At 31.8% G+C, this 17,528-nt stretch overlaps 2 protein-coding genes and 1 long non-coding RNA gene across 5 annotated transcripts; 1 reads left to right on the forward strand and 2 right to left on the reverse strand.

Annotated features, from left to right (window-relative positions):
* Window positions 1-1,133: 1,133 nt before the first annotated feature.
* On the reverse strand, window positions 1,134-4,706 carry LOC125588985. 2 transcript variants are annotated; one of them, XM_048761049.1, is made up of 6 exons: window positions 4,228-4,695; window positions 3,566-3,695; window positions 3,208-3,495; window positions 2,280-2,355; window positions 1,976-2,092; window positions 1,134-1,881 (listed from the first exon to the last, which is right to left on the reverse strand). In XM_048761049.1, exons 3-6 carry the CDS (start codon window positions 3,421-3,423, stop codon window positions 1,868-1,870), a joined length of 423 nt encoding a protein of 140 aa, XP_048617006.1. In that variant the 5' UTR covers window positions 3,424-3,495; window positions 3,566-3,695; window positions 4,228-4,695; the 3' UTR covers window positions 1,134-1,867. The 2 variants fall into 2 exon arrangements, 1 of the variants encoding a protein (XP_048617006.1); XR_007325180.1 differs by lacking the exons at window positions 1,134-1,881; window positions 1,976-2,092; window positions 2,280-2,355 and having other exon boundaries at window positions 3,012-3,495; window positions 4,228-4,706.
* An 842-nt stretch (window positions 4,707-5,548) lies between these two features.
* Window positions 5,549-8,487, reverse strand: LOC125588986. Its single transcript, XR_007325181.1, has 3 exons — window positions 6,974-8,487; window positions 6,516-6,895; window positions 5,549-6,439 (listed from the first exon to the last, which is right to left on the reverse strand). It is a non-coding gene; the product is annotated as an uncharacterized LOC125588986 (long non-coding RNA).
* Window positions 8,488-11,047: 2,560 nt separating this feature from the next.
* LOC106359561 lies at window positions 11,048-12,986 on the forward strand. Of its 2 annotated transcripts, XM_013799236.3 has the most exons (6): window positions 11,048-11,463; window positions 11,548-11,629; window positions 11,802-11,869; window positions 12,344-12,399; window positions 12,527-12,566; window positions 12,652-12,986. In XM_013799236.3, exons 1-6 carry the CDS (start codon window positions 11,412-11,414, stop codon window positions 12,708-12,710), a joined length of 357 nt encoding a protein of 118 aa, XP_013654690.1. In that variant the 5' UTR covers window positions 11,048-11,411; the 3' UTR covers window positions 12,711-12,986. The 2 variants fall into 2 exon arrangements, 1 of the variants encoding a protein (XP_013654690.1); XR_001272572.3 differs by lacking the exon at window positions 11,548-11,629 and having other exon boundaries at window positions 11,053-11,463.
* The last annotated feature ends 4,542 nt before the right edge of the window (window positions 12,987-17,528 follow it).

Genomic DNA, 17,528 nt, shown 5'->3' on the forward strand with positions numbered 1-17,528 from the left:
ACATTATGCGTCCATATGCGACCCAACGGGTCCGACCATCATATATGAAGATAATGCAGCTTGCATTGCTCAACTCAAAGACGGGTATATCAAAGGTGACCGAACCAAACATATTCTACCCAAGTTCTTCTTTACCCATGAGTTGCAGAAAGCTGGAGAGGTCAACGTCCTTCAGATCCGGTCTAGTAAAAACTCAGCCGACCTCTTCACCAAATCATTGCCCTTTTGCACATTCAGGAAGTTCACGCAACAAGATTGGCACGCGTAGACTCAAGGACCTTCAGTGATGTCCAAATCAGGGGGAGTAATGTGTGTTGTACTCTTTTTCCTTTCTCTGGTTTTCATTTTTACCACATTGGGTTTTGGGTTTTCCGGGAGAGGTTTTAATGAGGCAACATTAGCATGTTACAAACCCTATATGGTTATGGCATCCAAGGGGGAGTGTTATGAATCATGAAGTGGATGGTCCATAACCTAGACCATACAAGTTCAAGACTAGAGTCCATTGGGGGTTTACATCCAGCCACATGGAAGACCCATTCAACCTTATGTCTTTATGAGTTTGACCATGTCATTATGTAGAGTATCTTTGTAATCAATTCTCCCTTTGACTCCACCTTGTATGAACCACTATATATAGTGGTGTAAGCAATAAGAAATAGACAACACATTCTCACAAATCTTCTCTCAAATCTTAACAATTTTAGTATATTACATTACGGGTACGACTGTGGGATAGAGCTAGAGTAATTTAAAGTAGGTGACAGTTTATTTTTAGCTTATTTACTCTAATTTTACCCAGTCAATTTTTTTTTATTATAACTCGTTTATTATAAAAAGTGAGAAAACAATAAATAGAGTATATCTTAACTCAAATTTAATGAAATAATTTTTTTTTTCAAATTTATTTATTTTTATCCCTCTCATTTTCACCAAATTTTTTTACCTTTTTACTCCGATATCTAACCAATCACACTGTACAAATGTTCTGAAATCTATATTGTACTGATTTTCACATGGAAACTGATAACTTCTTGTGTTTATTTATTGCTTTTATCTGGCTATGACATCAACATATAAAACATAGTTAAATATTCGGCACACAACGCATGTGTTTATTTCACATAGTTAAATATTCGGCACACAACGTTAGATGAACATTATAATTTGTTTACATGGTTTTGACCAATTCCAGCTTACATAAAACCGGTCTCACTAAAGTTTATTAAATATTCTTCACACAACGCATGTGTGTGTTTACCACCATTATTTCACGTCACAAACCGCTGCATCTTACACTTAAAGGAGGAGTGATGAAACCAAGCATATATTCTAATGAAAAGAAATACTACATGGAACAAAGTAAGATGCCTTCTGAGTGTTACCTTGTGAGGGAGTAGAAGTAAAAACGTCTCAATGAGTTATTGCAGTGTAACAAAATCTCCTAAAAGGGTCTTAACGCAATCACTCCTAACTTTGAAAATTCACACCATGTCGTAGAACTGCTTACTAATGGTTGATAAGCCGAGCTATATTCCCTTTATTTGTAGCATCAACGACTACTTTCTCACTGATCTTGAACAGCTGCAACACAAATCCTTTCCTTGGTTAAAAGAGAGATAGAGAGAAATACATAATTGTGGAGATAAATGGGAAATAGTCTCAACTCATATAGCATTTTTTCCCCTTCTCTCAGGTCTGCAAATGGTACGTCTCACCTATTCCAGTCTGTATTTAAGAATCTGAAACAAAATACCGTCTCTCATCATTCCTTCTCTATAAAAAAAAGACAAAACCCACATTCATAGATAATTCTGCTGGCAGAAAGGCCCATCCATGTATTCCAGATTTCCAAAAGAAGACCCGATCAATTTCTGTCCTCTGTGGCAGTGAAACATACATATTAGATTTGATGATAATACCAAAAAAAAGAGCTGTAGACTGAAATCACTTTAAAACATCAGAGAATGCTTGCCTGCAGTGTATATTTGAGAGAGAAGCTTCTTCTTCTTTTGGTAATTTGAGTGTGAGAAACCATGTTCATTGCTGCAAGTTTCAGTCAAATGAAACCGTCCAACCCAGTTGCTTGTCCCTTGGATTGAAGAGGGAGGAAACCGAGCAAGAATTAGATCGCAGAGAAGGAAGAAAATATAGGAAAAGCAACGCAGCTCTTAAGACAGGTGAGATTCATTTCATGGCATAGCATATAAGACAACAACCCCAGTGCTATAAGGCTGCACCATGGGGTCATGCTTGAGAGCTTGTTGCAGCTTTAGTACCTCGTATTGTTGTTATGCCGTAAGGTTCACTACTTGCTGGAGCAATGTTGGACTGAACATCCTGGGAGAGAAGTGCCTAGAGAAAAGATAATCAAACACGGAGCCAATATAATAGATTTAATTAAGCTTCCAAATTATATGACACTACAAGAAAACATTGAGTTTGCAACTACAATATTAGTCACTAAATGGTTGTAAATAAGAATTTCGTAACTCATTTGCAACTACCTTATACGGTTAGAAAAGCTTCGTCGCAAATAGAAATGGTTGCAAATCCGTTAATAATTTGCAACTAATTTGCAACTACGAAAATTAGTGGTACATTAGCCACTATACAACAACTCGAAAAAAGGTTGCAAATATTTATATTGTTGTTACCAATTAGCAACTAATTTATTTCACAAAATGTTTATCGCTAATTAGCTACTACTTTGGTTAATGCAGTCCTAATTTAGTCACAAATATTAGTAACATATAAGCAACTGTATAATATTAGGTAGTCTCAATTAAGTCACAAAATATAGTGACTATTTTGCAACTGCATTGTTATAAGTAGAGCGACTGATTTGCAACTACACACTTTTGAGAGTTGCAAAATTGTCACAAAGTATAATGACTGATTTGCAATTATATTATTTGTAATGTTGTGGCAATATAGTTGGGATTATGCTGACTGATTTGTAACAACATTATTTGTATATTTAGTTGCTAAATTATAATCTGAAAGTAGAATATTAATAAAATATAGTTTTGACACTAATTTTGGAACATCCATTGAATTCCTTAAACTTTAAAATACAAAATACTTAAGATTTTTGTTTTATACAAATGGCAACTACTTATTCTGCTTCCTACAATAATAAAATGAACTTGAAACAAATAAATATGAAACCTTATAATTTACAATGTTATTGTTCATGTATGTTACCATATTTTGCTGAATCCGTAAGAAGGACATTTGTCCTGCGAAGTGCTTGAATGGCCCAAGTCCACCACGGTCAGAGTTCCGAGAGTTTGATGCGGTTTCACTCTTTTTCTTTGCTGCATCAGTGGCCCAGTAAGCGCACATTTTTTTCCACAATGTATCTCCAATCCAAGCTGGTCGTATGCCTTTCCTCTTTGCTTGACACACCATTCCTTTCATCCGATTAAGACAGATGATTTCAAACTCATCTCGTACAAGTGTGGTGATTGAGCGATCCCAGTGGTGTCCTTGCTATACATCAACAAATTTGTATGTAAGTAGTAAGCAAATGTAACATAAAAATCTGTTAATAATATAATACCGCAAAGTCTTCAAAATAGGGACGTTGGATGTCAGGAGGCGTTACTGTCCAGCAGTAATACGCATCATCAAACTTAGCTTTCAAGAGCTTTGAGATTTTTCAAGTCAGCTTCCCACCATCACGATCAAACCTTGAAGATGAAAAGAAGAAGTGGTTACAAGTAAAAAAACGTTTGCTATAAATTCAAAGAAATAAAAATATAAGAGAAGAATGCAAATACAAACAAGATTTCTTTACAATTTGACAATTAAAAGGCATAGAAACCATAAAGTGACATAAGAACTAAATATACGGCATTGAAGCAAAGTTAACAACAGACAGAACAACAAAATGAAAGGAACAAAACCATAACTCAAATCCAATTGTTCAAAACAGAAACACCAAAGACAAATACCTAAATGTAAGAAACCAAAGTAAACACGTGTTCACAGAAGTGTTACTAACACAGAGAAGAACCAAAAATCAATATGGAACGTGTTCAAAAAAACGTGTTACGTAACTTTGAATCTATGATCAAACAATCAAATATAAACAGAGGAAATTCAACTATGGATATGAGACCAAAGCAAAAAAAAAAGAAAAAAAATGAAATTCTAAGGTGAACCAAATGAAATCAAATACAAACACAAACCAAACTCAATGTATAAAGTGAGATCCTTTACCAAGTACTTCCCACTTTTGGAACTAGAGATAAGACTGGAAGATGGTTTTCACGTCCAGGAATTCCAAGCAGGTCATCCAAAGTCATCAGATTTTGAGGGGGAGGAGGATGTGGGTTTTGAGTTTGATGCGGGTGCTGTTCCGTCGGGGAAGAAGAACCATCACGAGTCGGTGAAGAAGCAGACACGGCTGGGGACTGACGCAGAGTCTCTGACGGCGGTGAATTCTCCAGGGCAGACACCGAGTCTCTTAAATTAGAAGTGCTAGGGTTCGAGGCGAAGTAAATTCTTCCGGAAGAGCTACAAACGCCACCAGCTTGACTCCCACCACGAGTGGCACCACGACCACTACCGCGACTCGCACCACCACCACCACCGCGACCTTTCACTGATCTACCAATTCCAGACATTGTGACCTTTGTGTGAGTAGAGATTAGGTTGGAAGAAAGGGGTGTTGATTAAGGGTTTCTTAATATAAATGTATTAAACGTAGTCGTATTAGGGTGGGTAAAATATTTACTCTCAAAACATTAGGCGGGTTAATGTAAATTAGCCAAAATTTAGGGATAAATTTTTGGAGCCAAATTTGTGAGACCAAAGAGCAACTACTTCTAACAACTAGTTGCAAATTAGTAACAAATTATAATAAATATCCTATTATTTTGGAGCCTTTCTAATGAATTATGGTTGATTTTCTTGCGTAAAATAAACTGTAATATTAAAAAAAATATTTTTCTATTATTTTGGAGCCTTTTTAAGAAAAAGTTGTAACATATTATAATATTTGCTATTATATTATTATGAAATTAGTAATATTTAGTTCTTGTGAATTTGTGGATCTCTGGATTTTATAAAATAAACTCAAACTTGTTAAGCAATATAGATTTTATTTGGTTTATTAGACTATTAGAGTAAAAACTTTGCAACTATAGAGCAATGACAATAATCTTTGTAGTTGCAATATGTTACAAAACAACTATATAAGCCCCGTTTTATAACTAAACTGCCACGCTTGTTCACAAATTAGTGTCAAATTAGTTGCACTTAATCCTATATCGCAAAAGCAATTTGTTTTATATTTACTAAACCATGTGACATTACATAAAAATAGTATTATTCAAATTGATTCAAATTATATTTATTGTTTTCATTTATTAGTTTACTAAGTGCATATGATCAATCTAATTAACGTCAATTTTAATATTACTACTATCCATAACTAATTTACTACTACGTTAATTAAAGTAGTTGTAAATAAGTCACAAATGTTTTAATGATGTATATCTGAAAATTTGTCACTGATTTGTGACTGCGGGTTACAAAATAGTTGGAAACGATAATTATTCATAAATAATAAGTTCAACACAATCTATTATCTTACATAAACATACATGTTAATAGACTAGACAAATATTATTCTTCATCGCCATCTTCATCATCAGAAGATGAAAGATTACACTGAGATTCATCTTCTACTTCGGCATCTCCAGCATCAAAATCAATGTCTTCAAACAGATTTCTTTTGTCTGCCAAATGATCAACTACAATTTCTTCAATTGTTGTTACCATGGCATCATCATCAGTTTCCTGTTATAGCAGAGTTGGCTCTTTAGATTTATAATTTCCATAAATATTTGCTCTTGGATTGACTTTAAGAACATTGAGCCACAACTTTTTCGGTTGTTTGATGTATGGATACGGAATATAACAAACTTGTCGGCTTGAGAAGCTGCATTGTGTAAAAAGAAAAATTTTAATATAATAAATATTTTATATTGAATGCGTAATTAATATATAATGATATATGCAAATTTACCTAGAATAAACGGTTCGTATTTGTTATATTTTCCTGAAGCAAGGACATCAACAATGCCATTCATGCTCATTCGTGTGCCTTTACCGATCGTAAGATCATACCACTCACATTTAAAAAGTGTAATTTTAAATTGACCAATCCTGGATATTGAAGTTGTATGATATCTGTTAAGGTCCCATGAAAATCAACTTCATCGGATGCATCTGAATAGTTTGCTCCTTTGACACATATTCCATAGTTGCATGTTTTTCTTCTCTGTCCATAATTTCGAGTATGAAACAAATAGCCTCTTGTGAAATAGATGGGTCAAGTTGATGCCTTATTCAGAGGACCTTGAACCAAATCTTGAACCCATATAGGAAAAGATTCAGCGCCACTAGAGTTGATTGTTGAAGCAACCTGCATTATTAAAAATTACGAATCAATATATATATATATATATTTCTAACTATAAAGGTTAAGTATATACACATACAAAATCTCTAATCCATGTAGGAAATTCTTCATCGCATTTGCTTGAAATATCTTCCTCAGAGAGTTCTGGATATTGAAAACGAATTTGTTCTTCGAATAACCTAAAACCAAAAAGAAAAAATATTTACACAGCAATGAATATTTTTTTACAATATTATTCACTACTCAAGTACTTTTTTTAACTGAAACTAAAGATTTTACCTTTCATATGATTGGAAATATTCACAGTTGCGCAAAACATACGCATGTGCGCATTGATAATCTTTCTCAGAAAACCATACTTCTTTTCTTTTCCCACTTGGACGACCTACATGAGTAAATATATCTGGTATTCCTTGGACATGATAAACATGAGCTTCGCCTTCATCGAATCTTGTGGACCTGACCCAAAAAACCTTAAAAAAATTAAACTACATGTAAATAACATTTATTTACACAGTAAATGCTTTTAAGTTTTACCTTAATTTGGTATGAATATGTGCGGCAAAGTAGTGCTCCGAAAAATAAGATATCTCATCATTAATATATGACTGGATAATCGATCCTGCAGGATATCTTTTTTTTTTAGCTTTGCTTTTTAATTTTTGAAAAACCTTTCAAATGGATACATCCACCTATATTGCACAGGACTGCCTAGTTTAGCTTCATACGGGAGATGTACAGCTAAGTGTTCCATGACGTCAAAGAAAGCAGATGGGAAGATCTTCTCCAAATTACATAATATTATGACTATATTTTCCTTCAAAGATCGAACAGTGGATTGTTTCAATAAAAAACCGTCAAAGAAAATGTTTTTTTAATAATTGTTCGGACAAATGAGAAGAGAATGGACGATTGATTTAAATAGAGAAATACTTGAGACTATTTTACAACTACTAAAAGAATAGTTGCTAAAGTTAGTTGTACATACTTCCTAACGCCGTGCAAAAAAACATGTGTACACCAACTTTTTTACAATTCATCACAACAAAAATGCAACAATTTTGCAACTACAACATTTAAATATCTTTCCAACTAATCTGTAACTCCGGTTTTCCAACAACAAACGTGGTTGCCCTTTAGTTGCCTTATTGCTACTACGTTGCGACTTCGTAATAGAATTGCAAATATGTCTCAAAAGCGTCACAATAAATCAACTCATTTACAACCACGAAATTTGGTTACACATTTGCAACTTATTTAAGACGTTTTCATTGTAGTTGCAAAACTGTTGAAAAATCGTTAAAGATGGGTTACATATATTTGCAACTAAAGACTAGAGTTGCAGAAATAGTTACTATATTGATGTTTTCTTGTAGTGTGATCAATCTGAAGAGAAGCACTTGGAACAAATTGAAGAGACTAATCCTAGACAAAACACAGACATACAAAATATTGAACATTGATATTACTCTATCAAGAATACTTCTTCCTAATTATCAGCAGCTGTGTTTTAAAAAGCGCTAGGCGCACTAAGGGGATATGCTCCTAGCTTTGCGCCTTGCGCCATGGCGCATTAAATCGCTCGCCTTTGGGACGTTTCTCAGTTCCGGAAAGTTGTTTCATTTGGTTCTAAATTGGTTCAACAAACCTTCTTCTTGGTTAATTAGTTTATTAATTGAGTTGGTTCATTAAAATAACTTGAAATGCACATGGTTTAGTGAATTAAACCGGGCTGAGTTATTATTAGAGTTAATTAGGTTACAGTTAGTCGTCTTCTTCATTTAGAGTATGTAACAGAACGGCCGCCATCATGTCACGATTAGAACGTAGGACATAAATAAAGTTAGGTCAAAACATTATGTTTTGATAGGAATCTACAAGGCGCGCCTTTCAAGCGCTTTTGGTGCCTTAGATGCCTTAGATTTAAACTAAAAGCGCACCATGGCGTGCGCCTTAGGGACCATACCCTCGCCTGGGAGGTGCATGGCGATGGGACTGTCGCCTGAGTGCGCCTTGCGCCTTGGCGCAAAAGGCGCTCGCCTTTTAAAACACAGAATCAGCAGAATTCTAAATAAATTAGGTCCATAGATAGCAGAAGGAGATGCCTCGTGATTTAGGCCATAGATTCTTTTTGTTGTTTCTTGTAATGCAATATGTCCAGAGAACTAATAAAGAGCTTGTCTTCGCCTTAGGTGAAAGTCTAGTGATCTCGTGCAACAAATTCCTGTTACCATCAAATTCTCTGCAACACAATATAAATAGGTTAATCATCAACTAATGCAGTGGAATAAAAAAAAGGTCGAGGTCGTCGTAAGTTGGGGATCCAACAGAAGGAGTAAGCCTGCCTGCATATATATATCCAAAGTAATTTAGTATATGACAAAAGAACTTAAGAAACAAAACTAAAAGATATCACTTCTTAAATCTGAAATCAAGAGATAGAAATCGATTGAGAGAAAGTTCCACACCTAAAAGACGCAAAACTTTAACGGCCTCCAACCTTCTCGTCGTAGTCTGTGGACCTTCCTCTCTCAAGTGATCCAACACATGACAGACAACCTCTCGCATTTCTCTGACGTCGCGGCCAAAGCTGAGGAGGAGGAGGCGACGGCGGAATCGGCAAGGGAAGAGGCGTGAAACTGGCATCAGTTACAATCGGCTTGGAGTTTTTTATTTTGAGAGGAGATCCCTTAGGTGAAACGTTTCAGCTCTATGGAGTAAAGATAGGTTTGATGTAATTATGTTCTTCTGAGTTCCATGCAGTATTCGATTTCGTTTTATGTAGGAGTTCCATGAGATATTCGATTCCTGGTGGTAGCTTGAACGCTACATCAGTTTATATTGGGTGAAAGAGGAGAAGTGGAAGAGGAAATTGTTAGGTTTTTGTGTTGTTATGAAGAGGAGAATAATGGCTGCAATTAGTGTCTAGGCATGCAGATTTAATGGAAGAAGGGGAAACGAGACCGATAAAGGTAGATGAGATAATAGTTGGGCCAAGATAGCAAATTAATTTAAACCCAAACAAAATCTCACTTTTATCATTATCGACATTAGCTAAACTGAAGTGGCAAAAATACTCTCCATTATTGGTCGATTTAATTAAATGATGTGGCATGCCTCTCCATCGAGCATATCTCCTTTTTAGTATTGTTAGACTTAGGTAGAAGAAATAACTAATACTAGATTTTGACCCGCGCGCTCGCACGGGTGTATTTTTCAAAAATATGTTGCTATTTGTTTTTCATGTCAATATTAGGGCTAGATAAAAAAATCCAAATCTGAAGAACCGAACCGATTTCAATCCCAATCCGAAAGAGTAGTACCAAAACCGAACCGAAACTGATTAAATATCTAAATTATTCAAAATTTTGATATTTAGAGATTCGAAATCTGATCCGTATTTCGGATACTCAAATGCATCCGAAAAAAGTTTATATCCGAATTTTTTTTATATACTTATACATATTAATTATTTTTAGATTTAATGTATATAAAGACATCCAGAATACATATGATACTTTTAAGTTGTTTTAAATACTTGACAATATCTACAAAAATAGTCAAAAATAAATATCTAAAATATTTAAAGTATACTCAAAACACCAAAAATATTTAAAATAATTATTGATTCTCGATCCAAATATAAAAACAAACCAATTTATATGTTAAATTTAGGTATTCTAACATATGTTATTCAAATTTATATGTGATATTTTATTTTTTTTATATATTTTGAGAAATTTAAAGTATATAATAAATTAATAATTTTAAAAAATAATTTAATAGGTTATCCGAACTCAAACCCGCAAAGATCTGAAAATAATTTGAACAAAAATTTAGAAATATCTGAATGGATCTGAAATCTTTGACTCCGGAAACCCGAAATCCAAACAAATCCGAACCGAACCCGAATGGAACCCGAAAGCCCACCCCTAGTCACTATTATATATCATATATATGTCATCAAATAATTAATCGTATTTTATATGTACCATCATATAAGTTATCATATAATTAATAGTATTTTATATGTTTCATCATATAATAATAATATATAATATTTATAAAATTTAGTGTAAAATATAAAAACCATAATTTAAGTTGGTATATGAAATTGGGCTTTTTATTGTATTTTTCTTATATATATTGAAAACATTATTTTAATAATGGTTATTGGAAAATATTTTAGTAAAAATAAATTTTTGAATATATGTATATTTTAAATCAATTTTTGATATAAATCAACTTTAAATTATTATTTTGATTTGAAATATGTATATAAAGTTTAAATTTTATTTTATGATTATTTTACACAAAAAAATGCTTGTAGGTAATTATATTAGTCAATTTACGTATATTTTAAATTTTGCTCAAATAGATAGTTTATCATAATATAATGGACTTCCAATTTTTATTATTAACATAAGCTTTTTTTTTTAATATACTGTTATCCATGTTTCCAAACAATATTATATTTTTTATATTACTATTAATGTTTTCAAACAAATTTTTTTTTTAAACTGCTATCTATATTTCCGAACAAATTTTATTAAGACTATTGTCCATGTTTCTAAACAATTCATTGTGTACTTAAGTTTTAATAATACAGATAACCACAGGTTAAAAAGGTTTATTCATCCCCTCTGTACAAAAGGCATAATCTATAATATAATGAGGTGGGCAGATTGCGAGCCCGAATTTATATATTTTTTAAATGAGTGGACTTTAATATTTGCTCTATGTTCTATTCTTTATTGGGCTTTGTGGTATTTGACCCGGTAAGCATCAAATATTGGATCTATGTTTTATTCTTCGGTGGGATTCGCAATAATTGGCCCTGTCATCGCCTAGGATTACGTTCTTCCCTTCGAGATTCTTCCTGGGACTGAAGTGCTCCCTACTCTCTGCCCAAGCCGCTGTCCCAGTCCTCCCCAACTCCTCCTTCGGCGATCTCTGTCTTGGCCGCTCTGCTCATATGATTGTTGGCTGCTCCTCCCCTTTGGATTCACATAGCATCAAGAAAAATGGTGAGTTCATTGGTATCACCTTTATGCTACTAGATGAAAAGGTACAGCGTCTCCCAAACATTAACTCTTGACTCCATCAAACAGACGTCTCCCAAAGCTCTTACAGAAAAGTCATATGCGTTTCCCAGTTGTCATTCAATTCAGCAAACCCTAGCTTTCTCACTCGGTGTGAAACTTTCTCTCTCTATCTCTTCTGGCTAGATTCCTATCTCTCTCTCTATTGGATTTTGCGCGGTGAACGAATCTGAGCAAGTCATTTTGGCTCAACAAATGGCTTTGGCATGATCTGAGGTTTCTGAGAAACGATTGTATAGGATTTTTTATGTCCATGTGTGCAGGACTGTTTTTAGCAACTTCCAAGGCACAACACTACAAAGATGGGTCAGGCTTTTTTCACCTGATAGTGGTATGGTTACACTCTAGCTTAATATTGTTATGTTTTTCGTTTTTTATGTTTGTTTCACATGCTCTGGGACCCACATGTAGCTTAGCCAAGTGACCATTTATAACTGCACTATTCATATTTGGATAAATGATACATCTCAGCTAACCGACAATATTCATTTCATTTCTGATTCATACTTTTATGAAGTGTGCGACTTAATTGTGTTTTGGTCTTTATTCTATTGTTACCGTAATTTGTGTTTCTAGACTTTTTGATAGGCTTTTTGTATTTGTTATAAGAGGAGATGTTGTTGAAGCCGTTGTGCCTCACATGGGTGAATCAATCAACGATGTAACCCTAGCAAACGATGGAACCCAATTTTCAGCTCTATATATATTTTTCTTAGCTTTATCATCTTGTCGTTTCTTTCCAGTGCATGTAGCGTATGTATCTAATAATATTTTATTGTTGGTGCTCCTGATATTGTGTTTGCAGAACCTGGTGACAGAGTAGAGGCTGATGAGGCTATTGCACAAATTGAAACTGACAAGGTGTTAAAACAATTACTTGCTTTATCCTCTCTTATGTTCTTCCGTTTCGTTCCTGTACATATTTAATGTTTTTCAGGTTTCTGGTGTAGTTTTTATAACTTGGGTTTGATTCTTCTATGTATTTTAGGTGACAATAGATATTGCTAGCCCATGGTGTGATCCAAGAGGTAAAATATTTATGTTGTTTTTAGTTCCTATGGTTCTCCTCCTGTGGCTGTTTATATGCCTAATTGATTTTATCATTTTATGCAGCTTCTTGTCAAGCAAGGAGATACTGTAGAACCGGAAAGCAAGGTAGCTATACAAAATAGAGAGAAGCAGTAGAAGCAGAGACCTTGGAATATAAGAGGTGTAGTTAAACGGAGAAAAGGTAGATTAATATAAGAAAGAAGAGAATATATATAAAAAGTTATGTTATGTATTTTGCTTGATGGCTTAATGTGGGCGTTAAGTAAGAAGAACAGTGAGATGAAGACGTATAACAAATGAGGGAAAATGGAGAATCATGCTCCATATTCGCTTTTTTCCCTATTATAAAAAATGGGAAACGACCATTTCATATCCAAAGTATCACAATATTCAATTCATACCCGGTTTATACTACCGTGCAAAAACATACATAAACTTTTGAAAATTTCAACATACATGTTGTTTATCTTTTTGACAAAATTATACAGCGGTCACTACATCGCCACATCAGCTGTCACGTTATCTAATTTTGTTGACGTGGATGCTAAACCATCTAATTTTACTGACGAAGATGCCACGTGTACACTTTGTTTTCCAAAAAAAAAACAAAATAGTCGTTTTATAAAAATATTTTTTTTGAAAATGTAAATTTTATAAATTTGTATATTTAGTAAAATTAACAAAAATTATTTAAATAATAAATTTTAATCTTACATGAGAGATATATTTGTAAATCTTATATAATCAATTTACATCATAAATTCTTTAAATATAATGTTCGGGTACCGTTAGGTTCAAATCGGGTTTTTGGATTTAGGTTATATTTTGTAACACATCTTACGACCCGTAATGGTATTTTTGTAAGTATGGATCGGGATCGAATATAATACATCGGGGTTGGATCAGTTTTCTATCACATCCTAGAAACCATAAAGTAACATATATCATTCGGATCTGGGTTATATCAGATCAGTTCGGATAACCCGAAGTAAAATCTAAAATTTCTAAGAAAATCATAAAAATATATACTTATGAAAAACCAATAGCATTGCATCTATACTATTAAAAGGAAAGTAGTGCTAAAAAAATATACCTATGAAAGTTGTTTGGACTCTTTATTAGACTAACCTTTTTTTTGTTCTTCCCTTATATTTCTCTAACTATATCATATTAAATGATTTTATTTATCTTTTGATTTTTTGCCTTTTAATACACCTAATTTTAATAAATCCAATATATAATATCAAAGCAAATTAATTGAAATCGGTCAGTTATGATTTGTGCTTAGTTTTGTTTACTTAATTTCAAAACTAAATATATCTTAACACATTCTTCTATCTTACTCCATTTACAGACAATGTCACATTATAATATCGAAAACATAAATTCATATATACCGCTATATACCATATAATAAAAACACACGTGTATGCTGCCAAAAAAAAAAACTCATGTGTATTTGTATCATGCGTGAGTGATATTCTATCAATCGTTATATCATAAACTCTTATTCAAAGTATAAAAGTTGAATAACTTTGTAAGAGAACCATGATCACGATAATAAATTTTGTATTCTCATATCTATTTTATGGTATAACATATTTTTTCAAATGTGTGATAACATTGTTCTATTTTTTTATGAAAAACCAAATCATAACTAATTTTACATAAATGTAACTTTAGATAATCACTAAAATCTTATAAATTAAAATACATAACATAAATACAATGCATTTACCTTATATTACAAATCAAATAGTTTATTTAGTTTTATGTACTATTATAAAATATATGAGAGGTTAAATCAATTTATAAGAACATATTAAGTTTTTTTTTCTGGGTTTTGACCAGGTCAGCCGGTGTCGGTTCACGGGTTAATGGAATTTTTTTTGGGTTTTATCATATTTTTAATTAATAAATTCATACATCTGAATTTTGTGAATATATATCAGTTGGTAGAACATCTAATAGAATGCTACATAAAGAACATAAGCATATCCGAATTATATACGGCCATTGGGTTTACTCGTTTGACCGCGGGCCCAGATCGGATCTGAAAAAATTGCTTATATTTTGAATAAAAATTATTCGTGCAATATTTTTTGGTAATTCTGTTTATAAATAGTATTTTAAAAATATTTGGTTATTTATAAATTAAATATAATATATTTGTTGGTAAATAATTTGTATTCTAAAACTTCAGATACTCATTCATTTCTCGGTTCAATTTCAATGTTTTGTTTCATAGATATAGGATCTGTTCGGTTATTTATGAAATTCAGTTCATTTTTTATTTCATTTTTCAGTTTGGTATGGTTTGGTTCCTCGACTCCGAATAAGTATTCCCAGACTTATATACTATCTTATGCTCATTCTGTTTCATTTTAATTGTCTAGGTTTATGCACACAAATTAATAAAACATATGATTTTGTATATTTCCAAAATAAAAACATAATTACATATACATCTAAACATATTTCAACCAATAGAAAAATAAACAGAAAAATTTTGTTAATAAATTTTGCATTGAAATTCTAAAACGATACTTATTTTGAAACATAAATCTTATTTTAGAACAACAATTAAATTGAAAATGAGGGAATATAGCATTCATTTTTTTTATTTAAGTCCAAAAATAAACTCGCGCTTTCTAAGCGCGGATCAAAATCAAGTTGAATCATTACAACACATATGTAGCTCTTATAAGGTCGGTATTGTGATAGGATCAGAAAATTTACAAATATAACGCTTGTATAAGATTTATTATTTAATTTTTTTTTTTGACAGCATTTATTATTTAATTATTTTTTGTTAATTTAACTAAATAATATAAATTTATAAAATTTTACATTTTCTAAAAAAATATTTTTTATAAAATGACTTTTTTTATAAAAAAAAATTGTTCACGTGGCATTCCCGTTGGCAAAATTAGATGATGTGACAGCTGATGTGTCGATTAGTGTATGATTTTGCCAAAAAAATAAACAAGGGGTATGTTATTTGAAATTTTCGAAAGTTCAGATATGTTTTTTCATGGTGGTATAAGTCGGGTATGAATTGAACATATTATTATATGTTAGGTATTAAATTGTCATTTTCCCTATAAAAAACAAATGTTGTAACATCAACGAAAAGAAAAGCAGTTCCAATATAAACAGCCGTAATATGCCTAAATTTTATTTTGATAAGGAAAAAATCAGTCTAAATGACAAAAAGCTAAATATACATTACAATTTTCATAAGAGTTAATCTACTACATATCTTTTCCCAGTGAGTTTTGATCTTCAGCAGTATCTATACATGTTATGAGAGCATTTCTATTGAGAATATTGGAAATCAGTATTACTGTGACATACAACATTCACGAACCCGAGCATTTCTATTGAGAATATTGGGAACCAGTATTACTGTGACATACAACATTCACGAACCCGAGCATTTCTATTGAGAATATTGGGAATCAGTATTACTGTGACATACAACATTCACAAACCCCGCGCTTGCCCTAGTAATTTAACAACAATAGACAATAATTGCATAACATAAATATATTTAACTTTTATGGGAAATTTAGTTTAGATCTATATTACGTTTTGTTAAGATAGTATCATATAAGAGTTAATTTAGGTTAATTGATTAAGTTTCTAATTAGTGGTACAACTATGACTTTTCTACAGTATTTTTAATGATTTAGATAAATAACAATATCTTTTAGAGAACTCACTAAAAATTAAAAAAACAAATTCATTGTACAAGAGCTTAAAGTGTTTTTGGCCGTTGTTTGTTAAGATAAATATGCTCTTAGAGATCCCGACATAAAGCAAGTGATCTATGGCTTAATCTTCTTCTTTTTTGGTCAAGTATCTATGGTTTAATCTAAGTATAAATATTATAAAGTTATCATCACAAGTATTTTCTACTCTATTTTCTAAGAGATGGTAGACAGTTGTTAAAAGGCGATCTAAATGATAATAATAAGAAATTGTCTGAAAGCTACATTTCAGTAGACACCCGACCTAGTCGTGGGACTCAACCACTATATGAGTATATGTCTTAGTTATAAAAGGAAACGATTTGAAGTTGTCGTTGTTTCCTCTGCACTATATGAAGTAAATTTTTCATTATAAAATCTCATGCAGTATTCTTACAATAACTAGACAAAACGAAAACATCTAAGATGTTTTTGAGACAAATATTTTAAAGATTTCTTTTTAATTTTATTTTAAAGATATATTATATAAATTTCAATCCAAAACGGAAATGAAGTTTGAATTACAACCAGGGATGGCTCTGAAATTTAAGGACCTTAGACAATTTATTAAATATTTGAACTAAACTTTTTTTTATAAATATCTAGGCCTAAAAATATTTTTTTGAGAACCTATTTTAATATAAACTAGATTTCGATCCGCGCAACCGCGCGGGTTTTTGTTTTCATTTATTTTTATATAAATATTTTGTTTTCAATTCTAAATTGGTATTTATTATAATATATATGTGTCTATAAATTTTTAAAACATAATAAGTTTACTGTATATTTTTTCATTGAATAGATTGTTTCAAACTTTCACATGTATTTGTATCTTCTTATATATATATATTTTCGGTTATTATTTCATTATTACAATCATAACTATATATATAAAGATTAATAAAATATTGTTAGATAATATGATTTTTGTTATTTAAATTTTTTTTTTATAATTTTAAAAGTTAACATCGACAAATATTTAAATATTTAGCATATAGAGGTATAGTATTACAACATTAAATGATATCTATTTAATTTATATTATCTATAAGTCCAATGGATCATCTATTGTTTAAATCCAATTATTAATAGCCCAATAAACATTTTTTGTAGGCCCAAAATTAAAATGATAAGATTAGATATTAAATGTAACATGATTTTCTAGGAATAGGTCAATTAGGTCAATTA

Source organism: Brassica napus, chromosome C6 (assembly GCF_020379485.1).
Source record: "Brassica napus cultivar Da-Ae chromosome C6, Da-Ae, whole genome shotgun sequence".
Lineage (NCBI taxonomy): Eukaryota > Viridiplantae > Streptophyta > Magnoliopsida > Brassicales > Brassicaceae > Brassica > Brassica napus.

Bases quoted from the DNA above. Each gene is read 5' to 3' on its own strand.
- LOC125588985 (XM_048761049.1), bottom strand. From the start codon at position 3,423: ATGAAAGGAATGGTGTGTCAAGCAAAGAGGAAAGGCATACGACCAGCT. The intron at 2,356-3,207 runs GTAACATACATG...TCTTTTCTCTAG, and splicing joins TACGGATTCAGCAAAATATG to GCACTTCTCTCCCAGGATGT. The intron at 2,093-2,279 runs GTACTAAAGCTG...CTTCAATCCAAG, and splicing joins CGGCATAACAACAATACGAG to GGACAAGCAACTGGGTTGGA.
- LOC106359561 (XM_013799236.3), top strand. From the start codon at position 11,412: ATGATTGTTGGCTGCTCCTCCCCTTTGGATTCACATAGCATCAAGAAA. The intron at 11,870-12,343 runs GTATGGTTACAC...TTGTGTTTGCAG, and splicing joins GCTTTTTTCACCTGATAGTG to AACCTGGTGACAGAGTAGAG. The intron at 12,567-12,651 runs GTAAAATATTTA...CATTTTATGCAG, and splicing joins CCCATGGTGTGATCCAAGAG to CTTCTTGTCAAGCAAGGAGA.